Below are 15,788 nucleotides of genomic sequence, written 5' to 3'. Positions count from 1 at the left end.
CCTGCTCTGCGAAACACATGTTCGGTGGTTCTGACAAAGTCGATGCATCTCCAGGCGTGCTCTTCTGGCCGTGCGGCTGAAATGTCTTGGCGAAGGGTCAAAAAAACGAAAGCATGTGTGTAAATGCTCGGCCTTCTGATGCTTCCACTAGCAAAGATTTATCCCAAATGCTGTCATGACTTTGGGTTCCAGATGTGAGATAATGAATCTTGTAATACTTTAGTTGGTTCTTTTTCTGGCCTTCAAAAACCCAAGAATAATCTGAGTAACGGCTGATTTGAGATTGGGAAGTTATTTTGTGTTTTAAATTAGAGATAGTGAGTCAATGAGTGAAACAACCCTTTTGAACACAAATACCAACTTTAATGTTTAATGTTCAACACCAGCCTAGAGGGACTAGGACAAGGGGACTCTTTTTCTCCACCCATGGGAGTTTAAGAAGAATGGAGTTTCACTAAAGCCACGTGCCCCCACTGATGGGCCCCACTGGGCTCACTGACTGGCCCCACTGGGCCCACTGACTGGGCCCACACCTCCCTCAGGAGCCACAGGCCACCCAACGGGAGCAAACCACCTGGCCATGCCCCCCACACAAACACCAACCCACCAAAGGTGAACTACAACTCTTAACTGACCAAAACTCAATGACTACAAGGGGAAAAAATGTTTTCTGCGTGTCCAAAATCATTACAGACATTAGAGACACAGTGTTCTATAAATAAAGTGAAAATAATTAGCTTCACTTTCACCCGGGCGTACGCTCATGACCTCGCCACTGTTTGACCACTAATCTTTTCCATCGTAACATCATCACAGATCGTGGACCTGGTAGGGGTTTTATTTTATTTTCTCTTCTTGTAACTCTTGGCCCATGCCGACTGCATATAAATGAAAAAAAAAAAACTGCCTTTTTTAGCACTTATCTGCCTTTCTCTGACCCTACTGTGTTTAATAGATTTAACAAATGACCTATAAGTTTGTTTAACCTGCCCCTCAACCTCTATCCACATACATGTAACACCACCCTTCCTGACACACACACACACACACACACCAACAGTCATACAAACGGTATATAAGTCCCTTTATCTAACACCAATGTAGCCTTCACCCGTCTCTCACACATCTACAAATCCACCAAAGAGCAGCGGCCCACCCTCTGCTCTCTGTGTGTCTCCCTGATTATTGCCCATCACGCTTGATGTTTTCCTTAGAGGCAGCCAGGAAATGAGTTTTATAAAGCTGGAAATCATACACGCATACACACAGAAAAGCCAACACTTCCTGAAGAGACTACGTGGGGCCAGACAAGCGCTCAACCTGACACACACACACTGTTCTTCGAAGAACAATACTTGTGTTTCAACCCCGCTGCCTCCACTACCGGCCATTGGGAAAGGGAATTTCAGAACCAGTGGGAGTGGCGCTATCAGAGTACCTTGCAGGGCACCTAAACAATGCGGTTATTCCTGCGGCAGCGCGACAAACATCGCCGAGCCTTTGATAAGGTCTTTAAAGCACCCCTTCCTTGGCACACAACAGGCTTGTCTCAGGAAACTGAGGGGAACCGCCAGCGAGGAATGAGCTCAGGAAAAGGCAATGTGGCTCCGTGTGATTGCTTTCTCACACTTTACGCAAGGTTCATGTTGGAGACGGTCAGATCCATGAGAAAACAAAAAGCCATGGAGACCCACCGAGGTGGTCCCCACTGATGACCAGGCGGCATAATGTTGAGGAAGGAAAAGGAGGCAACAAACACAGCATATGCAAATCAGCAGGCAGGTCTGTGAGAATGAAACAGAAGAGGAAGGAAGGAAGGGACTAAAACAACCGGAGCAACACTAATAAATCAGTCCATATTGAACACCTTCGGATAAATGAGACTTAATGTGAAAGAGTGATAGTAGCACAGACAAGGACGGAAACAAATCAAGCTAACTCCAGCAAACACAGGTTTCCTCCTTAACTTTAAAAGTTTATGACTTACACTTTTGTCTCACACTCTTTTATTCTCAAGATCAAAAATATGTCAAGATTCTCCGGTCAGTGTCTGAGACAGACTTTGTGCTGCTCTGGATACAAGTGGAAAAGCTAGCAGGAGTTACACCTTGCTATGCTAACAGGCTAGGCTAATTACTAGCAATGAAATATCAGATGGATTTGTCTGCATTTAATTCATTCTAACACAAGAGCAAACATTTTATAGAAAACAACATCACATGTTTAAGGGATTTAAAAAAGGAAGTAAGTCTATTAATGTGATTATGTTAAAAGTTTAGCATAAAGCGGCCATGTTGGACTGAGAGGGTGGATGTATAGGGACGTTTAGGGAGGAAAAATGGTTTTATAGAAAGAATCTATCAAATCCAACATTTACTGATTATACAATTCCAAATCTTAATGCTCCAGTTTTTCAAATCTTGTTACTTGTGAACATTACTTGTGACATTGTTTCTTTGCCTTGAATGAAATCCTGGCCCACACCACTACCCCACCTCCACCTCGCTGGCGCCTCTGTCAAACTAGAAATTTGTCTCCGTTTCCAATCTAGCCTCGGGTCCCTCCATCTGTTCCAACAGGTGACAATCTCATCCCATCATTCCAATAAAGCGTTTAAAAAACACACACTCACACACTCAATCCGTCTTTAAATATTTCTCGGCCCATTCTTCGAGTTTAAACTCGTGCGTCTTGTTCGGCGGCGGTCGGGTTTCAGCCCTCCTTGCCTTGGCCGTGTCTCTGAGTTCTGAACAGCCTTTACGTCTGAGCCCTCAGGTGGTTCTGGAATATGAGCGCAGTGGAGGAGAGCTGGTTCCTGCTAGCTTCATGTTTGATTCCCGGAAACTTTGTAGATGATAAGTTTTCTTATCTCTAAAGGAGTTTTAATTCACTGGACTGAGGAAGATTGCAGACAATAAGAGCGTTGAGCTAGAATTTAGGCCACACCCTGCCTATTTACACAAATACGAGTCACCTGCTACGCTTCCACCCAATTAACCTTCAACCTCATGATCCCAAGAAGTTGGTTTTCAATCAGTGGGAGATTCAGCCTCTGCGACAATCAACAGAGAAACTGATCAAAGGAGATCAATAAATACACAGAGAACTGAACCAACCACAAAGGGATCTACAGACAGACGGGAAAAGGCTAAGACCAGACTAAGAGTACGATGAAAACTTCACAGAACAGAAATAAATAAGAAGCAAAGTCAATACAGAGGACTGAACCTGATATGGCAAGACATTAGTCACAATAACAATCAACCCAGAAACGATCAGGAGGAGAACGGCAAAGAAAAACAAAGAGCCGTGGATCACGACACAGCTACGCTGATCAAAAGGTTTTATCCGCGAGCAGCAGTTCCAAGCTAAAGGTTTTGGACTGAGCTGACGTTTTTTATTTTTTCTGTGTCCTCAACATGGCTTAGACAGAATAAACCTGTCAGGATGAAGGATTTAAGACAAGTTAGAAACCACAACAGCTGGTCGCATCCTAACCTTTGCTTCTAGGAGATAGTGGTCAGCTCCTTCTCAGTCATGTGAGAACAATTTTTAGTATTCAACTACACTCACCTTGTTTCGTTCTGTAGCTTCAACCAGTGTGCTTTAAACACACACCCAAAGTGAATCTGCGTTACTTCCACCAGATGAGGAATCGAGACAAATCTGGATGCAGGATCTAAATTTAAGAGATCCTGCAGAGATTTTTATTTTTATTTTTTGTAAATAAAAGAACCGCAACGTTACCTTTTGCCTCGGTCCACAAACGTACAGTTAAACAAAACTCAGTCCCATCGATCCCAACAACGTTTGATGTTTTAATTCCACTCCATTCTTCAACTTCTTCTCTACTCACTGTAATCACAAGCTTAATTATATCCTACGATGAATGACACCTGGAAAAACAAATGTCTGATTAAAGGTAAACAAGTGAATTTGTTACCACAATGTATTTCAGTCTATAGCTACGCAAAAATATACACACAGTCTGCAGAACAGGCGGTATAAATTAGTGACAAGTTGCTCCTGGGTTGTGTGTTAATCCAACTTCTCCAGCAGGGTTTGGACAGGAGGAATTGCCCAAAAACTTGGAACAGGCTCAGCGTGTGGAGAACGAGTGAAGTCTTTGAAAAACACGGCTTGGGGAATAAAAATAAGCTTGATGCAGGTAGCTTTGATAGAAATCCTGCCCAGCTTATGGACAGCATCTAAGAAAATCAACTCAAAAGTATTTTTTTTAAATCCACAAAATGAGAGATTAGGTTGGATTAAAATTCTCATCAGTTCTTCTTGGAGCTAGAAATTACAACGGGAACGCGGCGTATGCCTTTGATTTGTGTGTCCAGCAGAGCCCCAAATAATTCACAGTAGTCTGCTGGATTGGTCACAGTGGCATTGTTCAACAAATCACAGACAGGCGTGACTGAATCTGTTACAAATAAAGCCTTTATGCATCACCCCGATTCAGGAATAGATCTAAGCTCTGAAACAGGCCGCAAAGCTCGCGAGTGAAGAGTCGGGCTGTAAAACTGTCTCCTCCCAGAAGCCGAAATCCTCTGAAAAGTGCAAGAAAGGAGAAAAATATACATATTCTGCTATTAGTTCGATACTGCATGACAAGAAAAAGATGTTTCAGTGTAGAAGTGGTACAAAAATGCACGTCAAATGCGTCATTATTACCCACAGCTAGAAAAACCAAAACAAAAAGCGTGTCTGGAAGCGCACACTGCGAAGTTGAAACATGTCAGGGCTTCATCCTGAATCAAACGAAGCTCAACTTGTGGCTTCGGCTGATGCGTGTTTGTTTGTTGACTCGAAAGAGACCCGGATTACTCCTGCAATCAGTGCGTTATTTTTCCATCGGTTACCAGCTGATGACAAACCAAAATAAACGTAGCTGAAGAATCTTGATTTATAACAACCAACAAAGACCACAGAGATGTGAAAACTAGCTTTAGGTTTAGGACCAACCACCAAAGAAGAAATATTTGCAATTCTGAGGATAGATCAGAATTAATTTTAGGTGTATTCAGGAAACCCACGAAAAGACAACAACCCAAAAAATAAAAAGATTTTTAAAAAATGGCTACACATCATTCTTGGTTGTGTTGCCAGAGGTATGGTTATGATAGCAATTTCCTGTTTGATAGCAGCAAAGCAAGTAAATATGCAACCGTTTCATTTAAAATTCTTCTATTTTTTCTGTTTCTATAACTGGCACGCTCGTGTACGGGCTGCTAAATGTGCTCATGCCAAAGGAGCAATTTGCTGTTCCAGGAAAACTGTTTATCTGCTGTTATCAATGGTCATGCTAACTGGCCTTAGCATCAAGCCTGGCTCCATTTTGGGGAATTAGCTGTAGTTTGCTAGTTCCCCACAACAGGAACTAGCGAGGAGCTTGTACATTAGCATGATTGACAGTACTCACAGTTTTATCAAACCTCATTGTCGGGTAGAATCTGTTCCACTGGGGTGCAAAGTCACAACATTTGTTAAATTTTCAGCTGGTGTGGTTCACATTCATACTGCACTCTGTCAAATGATCCAAACCCTTTAACGAACCTCTCCAGCTTCTAGGTTTTAGCGGTTGTAGGGCTCCTCTTTGTCTTTTGTAAAAGACTACAAGCCATTTCTCCTGCTAGCGCCAAACTCAAACTTTGTTTTGGTTATTTCCTGCTTTTGAAGGGGCTGCCTAGCTGCTTGGCATTAACATATGAATTCAAACTGTACTAGCATTCACTTCAAGCTAATGGAGACCTATGTTTGTAACAGACCAGAGTTCACTTTCTTTTAAGAGGTATTCACACCTCTTCAAATGAGCCGGTCTTTCTAGACAAACGAACCAGAGTTCTATTAAAGCGGAATAAAAAGGCCGGTCGTGAATGCACCTTAAGACTCTCCTGCTGGCTCTGATTGTTTGTTTCTCACGTCACTTTGGGTTTTCAGCGTAAAAACTGATGCAAGAGCTGAATGAGAGACGTTCACTCATACTGTATTTCTCTGCCAAAGATAAAAGATGCAAAACAACACGATTAACATAGAGCTGAATGCTAATCCCAAAGAAGACGGTAGAATGAAAACAAAAAAAGGTTCCCCTCCTCTGACTGGCCTCAGGTTGGTTGTTATTTTTGGCAGGAAAAAGGTCAGCGTGATTACTCTGTTACATGAGCGGCAGCAGCGGGGAATGAAGCTGTGGGAACCTGCGCCTCATAAGTTCAGGTGAGCCCGAGTCAGCCCGGATGGAACAGTGCAGAGCAGATAGGATTGCACACCTACACACAGCGCAGGCAGGGTTTACTCCTGAACCCTTGCTCAGCCTGCACAGCCCTGAGGACACACACATACACGTTTGCGTGGCTATCTTTGTGGGGACTTTCCATTTCATTTCTACAGCCTAAACTGTTATCCTAACCTTAACCATTACATACCTACCCTAACCAAAACTGACTAAGATGTCCTTATCCTCTTAGGGGAATCACCCAAAACAGTGATTCCCCTTCCCAGTCTTTGGTCCCCACCAGGAGCAGTGGGTCCCCACAACATAGTGTCAGGAAGATGGTCCCCACAAGATATTAAAAACAAACGCGTGCACACACACACACACACGCACAGAGGAAGAGAGAGAAAGGGAGCGAGAGAGAGAGACAGGTATGTTAGAAAAGAACGGCTCTGACACTTCAAGGTGTAGGATGACACCTTAAAACTGGCTCCTTACCACATCCAAATATTTTTGCTGCTTTGTAATGCACATCGATACAATAGCAGGCCTGGGAACAGGGGGATTCTGATATGAGAGAAGCAGATTTAATAAGAAAGTAACACAATTACAACATGGGAAAGAAACAGAAACTCAACAGTTCTAAAATGGAGAGAAAAACCAAATACTTTGTGTGCGTCGGTGAAAAGAGAAAGAGAGACAGTGGGTTCAAGGTGTGAGAACGCAGAACCCGCGGGCAGGTCTGTAACCCGAGCCCCATGTGAAGTCTCAGGAAGCGAGCAGGACGTAAGATCAAGCCTACGCCGAGTGATTACAAGCTGGATACAATGTGCTCACATTCCTGAGACGTGCACACACTCAATCCTCACAAAAAAAAAAAAAAATACAAAAATGGAGCGTTGCAGTTAACATCCAATTCAGCAACACACACACACACAAACATGTGCAACAAATAAATGAATCCATATGCAAAACACCCACATCCATCACCGCACTCCTCCTCTCCATCTTCGGCCAGCAGAAATTTCTTCTCACAGGGATTATGTGGCCAGACACATGCTCTGACTCGCTGAGGGAGACCGTGACTCAGAAGTGACCATAATTAACTACGGGGGTCACCGTGTGGTCCGCGGTGAGGACGGCGAACGGGTCGTCAGCACAACTCTCATTCTTTAACAACCATCACAGCTCAGCAGACATCAATTTATGGCTTTCTTTTTCTCGTATGCATTTTCTTCCCTCGATTCTTTTAAAGCAGGTTTGCTACAATTTTCACAAGATGAGACGTTTTATGACTTATTCATTTTAAATGTACATGTGTATTGATATTTTCTGTACAACTTCACAAAGGCTTTGCTTTTTAAAATCAGACCACCAGCCTTTCTCAGTGTCTAATGGCCTCTTTGTGTCATTTTATTGATGCTTTTGTTGGTTTTTAAGTCCAGGCTTCCTCAGGTCAGCAGCAGGCATTGTTCAAACCCTTTGGGGCCAATACATGCACAAGCCTGATAATAAAACGCTCCAAGTAGGCCAATCACCTGCTGAGTAATTCATGTAGAAATTCCTCCCTAACAAGCAGAGAAGGTATTTTCAGCTCGACCATGCATAAGTTATCAGTCAGTTTTAGTTGTGGATTCCAGCTGGACCACAATAAGTCAAGTAAGTTTCCTCTGATGAATCAACTCACTACAAGGCTAAAATATCTTCATGTTCAGCACTCATCCCGAAAAACTGACTGACGTTCAGAAATGGTACCCTGAGGGACATCAAAATCTAGTTTGAGCTGTAGAGAAGTCATCCCAGACCACGATGCAGCCACCACCGTGTTTCACTGTAGGTACCTTTACTGACTTTTTTTTTTTTTTGTCATTTCATATTTATTGTTTGAGACTTTTTTTGTTTTTACCTCTTACACGTTTCCTCAGGTTCTGCAGAGACGTGCAGCTGCTGAGGAAGAACGGGAGGGAAATGTTTCGCCATGGCTCAGACCTGCAGAGGAGCGTCAGGAGTGGAAAAGTTCTTTAAAAGGTTTGTGTGACGAAGCCTAATGGTTCAGTCGGTGAAAACGGCCATTTTATTTTCAGCTACATTGGACAAAGTGGAGAGGAAACGTGCTTAAACATTCAGTCTCCAAATGCAAATTTGAGTTTACATCTAGCAAAACTCTTGTGAAGTTGGAAGTGTATATCTCAGCACTTTGGCTCCAGGGATGACTCTGTGTTTTCCAATATCACTTGATTTTCTTCTAAGAATTTCCAATATTAGAATTTTACTTTGTGATGCGTCTCTATTAAACAATCGTCAGCGAAACAAATTTCATCTTCAGACGGCTGATCCAGAACAAATGAAAACAGGGTTGGTGTTTTTTCTTACTGGCGCTGAATGAAAAGCATAAATTGGATGAAAAACAGGAATTTGTGGATAACAGATGGAAACAGGCAGATTGATAAAGAGTGAGGCAGAAATACTCCAACATTAGATTAGATTTTATAGAGTTAAATCTGATTAATCAGGATTCATTTGGTCTCCTTTGGAGCGCTGCTTTGGTTTCGTCTGTCAGTTGGATCTGACGGAGAGTAATAAATCGAATTCAGTTAATTAGTTTTGCCCAAAAAAAAAAAAAGTTGGACATTGACCCAATACAGTCAAACATCAGTGGTTTTTGATGTATTTTTAAACATATAGAAACGATGGAGCGGCAGAGTTGGATGAACGTTGCACCTTTAAATGAACAAACACGTTTTCATGGCTTCCCAGCAAACATTTCTGTGCCAAGCTGACTCTGAAAGGACAAAGAGTTTTTCTGAAATCAACTCTATCGGGCCTCGCCTCGGTGTTTATGCTGGCCATGCGCAGCAGCTCCGGGCCCTGAGGGAAGGAAAACAAAATCAGCTCAAAGGATCAATAAATAAAATGAAAAACAAAACAAAAAACAAACAAAAGGCAAAACTTTACGCGTTTCAGCTTCCCTGCAATAAGACATCAGAAATGAACCATCTGGGACTGTGAAGGGTTAAAACTGAGTCTAGGATATTTTTCGGCTCGTTAAATATTTGTGAGCGGGACTGAAATGTCTGAAACTAAAGCAAGCAGCAGATAATTACCCCTCATGCATTTTCTCCGTCCCATTAATTGAGGCGACTTTGACACTTTTCCACATCGTGTCACTTTACAGCTGGGGACGCACCGATGTAAAGATTTGGGCTAATATTTGATATTTATGTTACTTTTACGGCTCACAACCGATATTTGTCTGATATATTTTCACTTTAAACTTGAACACCTTAAACTGACTCCAACTAATGTCAGGTCAGCTTAGTTAAATTAACAAATACAGTCATTCCCCCCCCCAAAGATGATAGAAGAAAAAAAAAAAACACTTGGAAAAAAGTTACTTTGACCTTTATTCTAAAAAGAGGAAAATTTTAATTATTGATTATTCTACCAATTAATCAGATTTTAAAAACGGGCACATTTTTAGACTTCATTTAACCACTTGAGCCTGTTTTATACAATATCAAATATCTTAAAAATGACAAATGACAAGCAAAAACAAAGTACTCCTTTGGTGTGCGCTTAAACATTCGTAGCAAAGACTGTAGCTAAAAAATACTTGTAATATGACTAATTGATTAATAATTGAAATTTGCACTTCAAATTATTTTTATTTTCTTTTACAGACTTTCAATCAGGTGAAGCTAAGCTTTTTCTAAAACTAAGAAGTTTTGTGTAGAACAGATTCACCAACAAATATTTGATCAATTTTATATATGAAATGTATATTCTTTCTTTAAAATGAGTAAATATTGATTCTTTCAATTGATTAATCGCGAGTAATTCCTTCAAACCTAATTGTACACTTTGGTGAACAATTAAAGAATTACTAGTTGACGCTTACTTCAGCCCTCGATGCAGAAACATGATGCATAATAATAAAGAGGTTGAAAATAATATTTGGAGGTCTTGAATAAGATTGTGAAAGGATTTTTAAAAATGTAGAAAGTTCACATAAAGGTCAGCCAGGTTCAAGGAAAAACGTAAACATAAAAAGAGACGACACAATCTGTTCAAATCAGTGTAATAATTTAGTGGGATCAATAATTTGACAGTAAATTAAATCAATGTGTCATGATTCTTTAAGCCCTTCCGCTGCGGCGCTCCCATAAGGCATGGCATGGTGCTTGGATCAGAGCGGTTCTGCTACGGCGCCGGCCCGGACGGTGGCCGGTCGGTTCCCGCGCTGCCGCCAGAGTCTCGGGCATATAAGGAGACATTCTGTGGACTTCCCAGGCTGTCGTCAATGTCTTTGTTGGAGTGTAGATGTGCAATCCTCTGCGTTGAACTCCTGAATCGATCCCCTCTGGGTTTGTGGGCCGAGCCATCGGTCCATCCACTGCTCCCGGAGAACAGCGTCTTGTCTGGACTTGCAAAGACAGATCCGGGGGATTCGCGGAGCTTCCCAGACCTCTCCGTCTTCTTTTCACCCACTTCATGTTTTAAGTTTTTTCCCCTCTTCTTTTAGTTTCAGTGTCAGTCACGTCGGATCAGCTCCTCCCTCCGGTCTCAGGTGAAAGTAGGAGGAGGAAGATTCCAGACTTCCCCCACGAAAAACGAGAAAAAAAAAAAACGCAGAGAAAAGAAAGTGCCAAAAGGAGCACGTGTGAACTAGTCGCCCACACCCACTGAAGCTCTCCGGGTGAGTCACTGCTGCAGAGAGCGTTTGCCTCATTGGATCCAAGAAGGCCTCCAAAGAGAAGAAGAAGAAAAAAAATTCACAGGAATTTCAACTCGGCCAACCGTGACCTGTTTGTGCAAATGAACGCAGGAAGTTGGAGGGGAGGTGAGGCGTGTTCGAGCCGGTTTGTGTCCTCCGTCCCGCTCCGTGGACAGGAGGTGGAAGCGACAAACGAAAGGAGTTCAGTTGAAGAGGATGGAGTCAGGGTCTCTGTTGGCTATCTGCGCCATGTGTTTCAAGATGTCCTTTTTAGTGATGATTCCCAGCAGCCTCCTGAGGACAAGACACAAAAAGTTGGAGGTTAAGCTCTGACTTTTGATACGACAAAACGGTTTATTGGGTTGATTTTTTTTAATATCAGCTTCTGAAGGACACATTCTAGAGAAAGAAACTGATCGTTTTCTTTTTATAGACTCTAGAGAAGTCGACAAATGGGATGTACAAGTATGGAAGAACAGGAGGAAATTGGGATCAACCCTAACCGACCCCACCTTATAGTCTTGATACAATATACGTCATTGTATATTTTCTTATCCTGAGTTTCAAATTTAGGTCGACTAAAGATTCAAACCTGCTTCAGCTGAAAGGAAGGAATAGTTTAGAGGAAGGTGTCAAATTTATTTTAATTTTAGAGCACATCAAGATCTTTAACGGACAGTAGAGGGTTATGGCTCCTGGGAAAAAACAAAGGATTTTGACTTTTCTCAGATTAAAGTCGGAATTCTGAGAAAAAAACGGTCAAACTTTTATCTTCATTTCAACCAAAATATAAACAGCCCCTTGCTTTCAATATTAGTTTAAAATTAAAATTCTTATCTCTTTTTTTTCTTAATGCAAATCAACTAAATTCCTCTGTACCCTCACATGTGGATCCACTCTGATCAAAGCCGGGGCCTCGTATTGTTGGCCCCAGAGCAGAGCATCAAAAGCAGATGGGCCCCTGAATCCTACAGGGGCCCATTGTGCCTGTCGACAGCCTGCCAGAGGCTCCACGCATGATGCTGGGAAGTACAGACGGACTGAGACGCTTCTGCTCATGATTACTTTAGATCCAACAAAGACACTTCACTTAAAGAGGCATGAAGAAGCTTTAAACTGCAACCCCGCGGGAAATGTTAAAGGGATATTTTGCTGAAACTAATCTGGAAGACCGAGCGCTTACTTTTCAATCCCCTGGAAACTGTGAAACTGAACAAGAAACTGCCATTTCACACCAACACCCACAAAGAAACTGTTTAGATTAAGACTTTGAAGTTGAAACTCTCCCGGCCGCAGCCTACGCCGGTGGTGGCTTTCCTCCTGAAAATGAACACAATGTGCCAAAGAGAGAAAATAACAAAGGAAGACCTCAACATGTGTACGTGGAAGTTGTTTTTCGGTGAAATCGTGAGAACACACACAGACATCCACTTCCAAACCGCCCCAAGAAAAATCAGGGAAAGAAGAAACAGAGGACTAAAACACTTTTTGTGGTTGTATCTTTTGTTGAGGTCCGTTTGTCTGATTCTAAGAGAACAATTTTAGACTTGTATAGTCTGAAACGCAGCTGTACTGTGGGTGACGTGTTCAGGTTAGTGGGCCTCGGTGGAGCACAGGGTGGAAATGATTTCAGACAAAGTGAGGTAACTTTTACAATCAGCCGAGCAGCAGACTGAGTCCACTTTCTGGCTCTCTGAACAGAAATGTATCCCGATTTTCCAACACACAGAGAAGAAAATCCCCACTCAGGTGTTTGTCGTATGGTCTAACAGGGGAACTAACTTGGCTAAAAATTCTGTGAAGGTCCAACGGCAATATCTGCAGTTGGAAAGTTCTAGAAAAAACCAAAAATACCAACTTTTTTTTGTCCGTTTCCACTGTAAAAGCCATTCAACCCACCCGTACCGCACCACTCATTCAGTTAGGTCGTAGGTTATAGGATGAGGCGTGGGTCAGAAATTTAGGACAATGGCCGACATGATTTTGCCTGTGTTGCTATTTTAGATGTTTTAAAACAAGGAAATGAAAAGTAGTTTTTTGTCTTATTTGGCCATTTACAGATGGACCACGCTCAGGTCCCCTAAAGTTGCTCCGCTACTTGTACTTCTTCGTTTACTTGCAGATGCTGTAGTTTTAAAGTTTTATAGGAGAATGCCACTTCTATTGCCATTAAAGTGGCAATAGAAATAACTGTGAAAAGAAAAAACATACATAGGATAATGGTACGATTAGCCTGAAGCTATGTGGCGTCACACCACATCGTTCATTGACTAGGGAACATATAAAACTCAATGGGACATGCTGTAGTCGCACGAGAATGACGGCACGTCGGGCATTTGGGTTTAACCTCGTCTGCCCAGTTAAATTCCAACTTGTACAGCGTTTTAACACAACTGCTCAAACATTGCAACAATAATTATCACATTACTTAATCTCATGAGACATTATGCAAATGCTCAGACTACACTGAGGAAGATTCAGTCACCTGTGCATTCTCGGGAATGATTAAAACTCCAAGGAAAACTGATGGCATGACCAATTTTCTGATTATGTCAGATTATTATTCGAGTACTTCTGGGAGCTAAAAAGGCCATTTCTTCTTTTTATACCTGATCAACAAGCTTAAATTGTAAGAAGTAAATAGAAAGTGACACCACAGTAAAGCAATGTACAAATTCCTGACACAGGAGAAAACTGAATTTTATCCCATTGTACGTGCAATATTCAGGAAGGGAGGACACAACACTTCAAAAATGCGACTGGTTTTAAAGTTCCAATAAATCACCTTATTTTTTCATGTTTTGCCCTGTGTAACACATTTTTCAATCTGCTTGTGTGTATGGCAAAACGGATAACTTTATTCTCACTTTCACTTTTTCTGATACCTTTCTTACCATCGTCCTGGCATTTGACAGATTTTTGAGAAGCAAAAGTTCACATTTTTCCTCTGGCTTTTAGAACCTCCTGGCTACTGAATACAAAACATTTACAATCTTGGTTTTATTATTTGTAGGTTCCCCAAATCACAAGCCACCAACACTGAAGTTGGCTTCTGATTAGACAGAAGTTAGCTTCTGATTAGACAGAAGCCAACTTCAGCTGACCTCACCATTTTGACATGTGGTTTGAATTATGCTACATGGAACACAGATTCTTTAAAAGCATTGATGGTGATCTGTGATTGCCCTATTGTTTGTAAAATGTAAAAATAAAAACTTCCAATTCTATGTTTGGCCTCTTACAATCTAAGAGTGAGGAACTCAATAAAATTTGCAATAATCTATTTTCAATAAAAGTTAGATTTATCTTAAGACCTTTTTCTTCAAACATCCCTCTCTTCAGGGGTGTCCATTATACAACATAAGAAAATCCTACCCATTATGTGTGACCAGACACTGGCGCAGCCCCAGTTTCCTGAAAATATCCACGGTGATGTCCATGGGCGTGTGGTCCGTGACGGTGAAGGGGCTCAGGTCCATGATGCCTCGGAGGCGGAGGGGAGGCGGCGCTTCGGGCGGCTGAGCAGGGCAGTGCTCTGTGAAGACCACCAGGGAGGCGCTGACGATGCCGTCCTGACGCTTTCGGGCGTTATCTGATAGGAGACGCAGCGCGGAGGAAAAGATGAAGAGCTCATTGGCGTTCCAGACCAAACGTTTTGCACTTCAACCAGCAAAATAACAGCTTCAGAGGCTAAAACTGCGATTATTTGTTGGGGTACACAAGAATTGCTCAGAAGCCTATTAAACCAGGACTTATTGACAACAAAAAGAGCTTCAACAACTACAATCCTCACAATCTTATAAAATGGTACAATTTGAATATTTATTTCAATTAATGTTTGTGTTCAGTCGCAATCCGAACCTATTGATATGAGCAGGTCTCTTCTGAGCACAAATCCCACCAGCCTTTGTGATTCCTGTGAGACGACCACAGGGAAGCCGCTGTAGTGAGTGCTTTCAACTAACGTCTACAATAAAAAAAACAAAACAAAAAAAAAACGTTATGAGTTATCGTGTGGAAAACAAGACATCATAAACATAAAAAGAGATTGCTTTGAAAATGTATTCACACCTTTGTCGCAATGCAAACAGAAACTTTTGGTGGGATTTTGTGTGACAAAGTCAAATCACAAAGTGGAGGAAAAAGGAGACGTGATTTTGAATGTTTTTTTTTGTTATTTTCTTTTTTTACATACAAAAATCCATAAAGTATGGCATGCTTTTTACTTTAATACTTTTTAGAATCTGCTTTTAATTTAATTGATACTATTTTCCATCAGGTATGAATACTTTTACAAAGTGCCATGCTTTACATAAAACTCTGCTGCACAGAGTTTTCGGTGTCCGTACCTCCACCTCCCCTACAGTCATGCTGTCTTGCGTGAGCACAGCCAGAGCAGGGTCCCCCCTCCTCGGCCTCATCACGTCCACTGCCAGGCTGCTGTGCTCAAACTCTTCTTTCGGCTCCAGGAACGGGTAACCGTTCAGCCTTATGTGAGCCTGCAGATACAAACGAAACACAGAAATAGACATGCCAGGGGAGCAAAACATAAATGCAAATGTACCAGAAAAAAGAACAAGCAGAAGCAGAGCCACTCGTTCACACCCTTTGATCGGATCGTTAGCCGGGAATGAGGCTAAAGATCCGAAGAATACAGAGAAATCAGTTTCTTTTTGTTTGCAGACACTTTACCTCATAAATTCCCTCTCTTCCAAAGGCGTCTGCCACCCATTTGCTGGTCATGGTTGCGGCCATGAGGGGGACGATGTACTCTAACCCACCGGTCAGCTCAAACATGATGACCACGAGCGACACCGTCATTCTGGTCACGCCCCCTGCAACGGGACACGGGTCGGA

The 15,788-nt window shown here is 42.0% G+C and overlaps 1 protein-coding gene across 3 annotated transcripts in view; it reads right to left on the bottom strand.

Annotated features, from left to right (window-relative positions):
* Positions 1–10,279: 10,279 nt before the first annotated feature.
* The window catches only part of clcn5b (chloride channel, voltage-sensitive 5b), a 31,269-nt gene continuing 25,760 nt past the window's right edge, over positions 10,280–15,788 (bottom strand). For all 3 annotated transcript variants that reach the window (XM_055021320.1, XM_055021319.1, XM_055021321.1), the window contains 5 exons: positions 15,624–15,766; positions 15,281–15,430; positions 14,793–14,898; positions 14,307–14,523; positions 10,280–11,225 (listed from right to left, as the gene is read on the bottom strand). In XM_055021320.1, the coding sequence (XP_054877295.1) occupies positions 11,135–11,225; positions 14,307–14,523; positions 14,793–14,898; positions 15,281–15,430; positions 15,624–15,766 (707 nt within the window). In that variant the 3' untranslated portion in view covers positions 10,280–11,134. The remainder of the gene's footprint in view (positions 11,226–14,306; positions 14,524–14,792; positions 14,899–15,280; positions 15,431–15,623; positions 15,767–15,788) is intronic.

Source organism: Poeciliopsis prolifica, unplaced genomic scaffold (assembly GCF_027474105.1).
Source record: "Poeciliopsis prolifica strain line A6 unplaced genomic scaffold, Auburn_PproV2 SCAFFOLD075, whole genome shotgun sequence".
NCBI lineage: Eukaryota > Metazoa > Chordata > Actinopteri > Cyprinodontiformes > Poeciliidae > Poeciliopsis > Poeciliopsis prolifica.
This window is presented reverse-complemented; position numbering and strand designations above follow the sequence as displayed.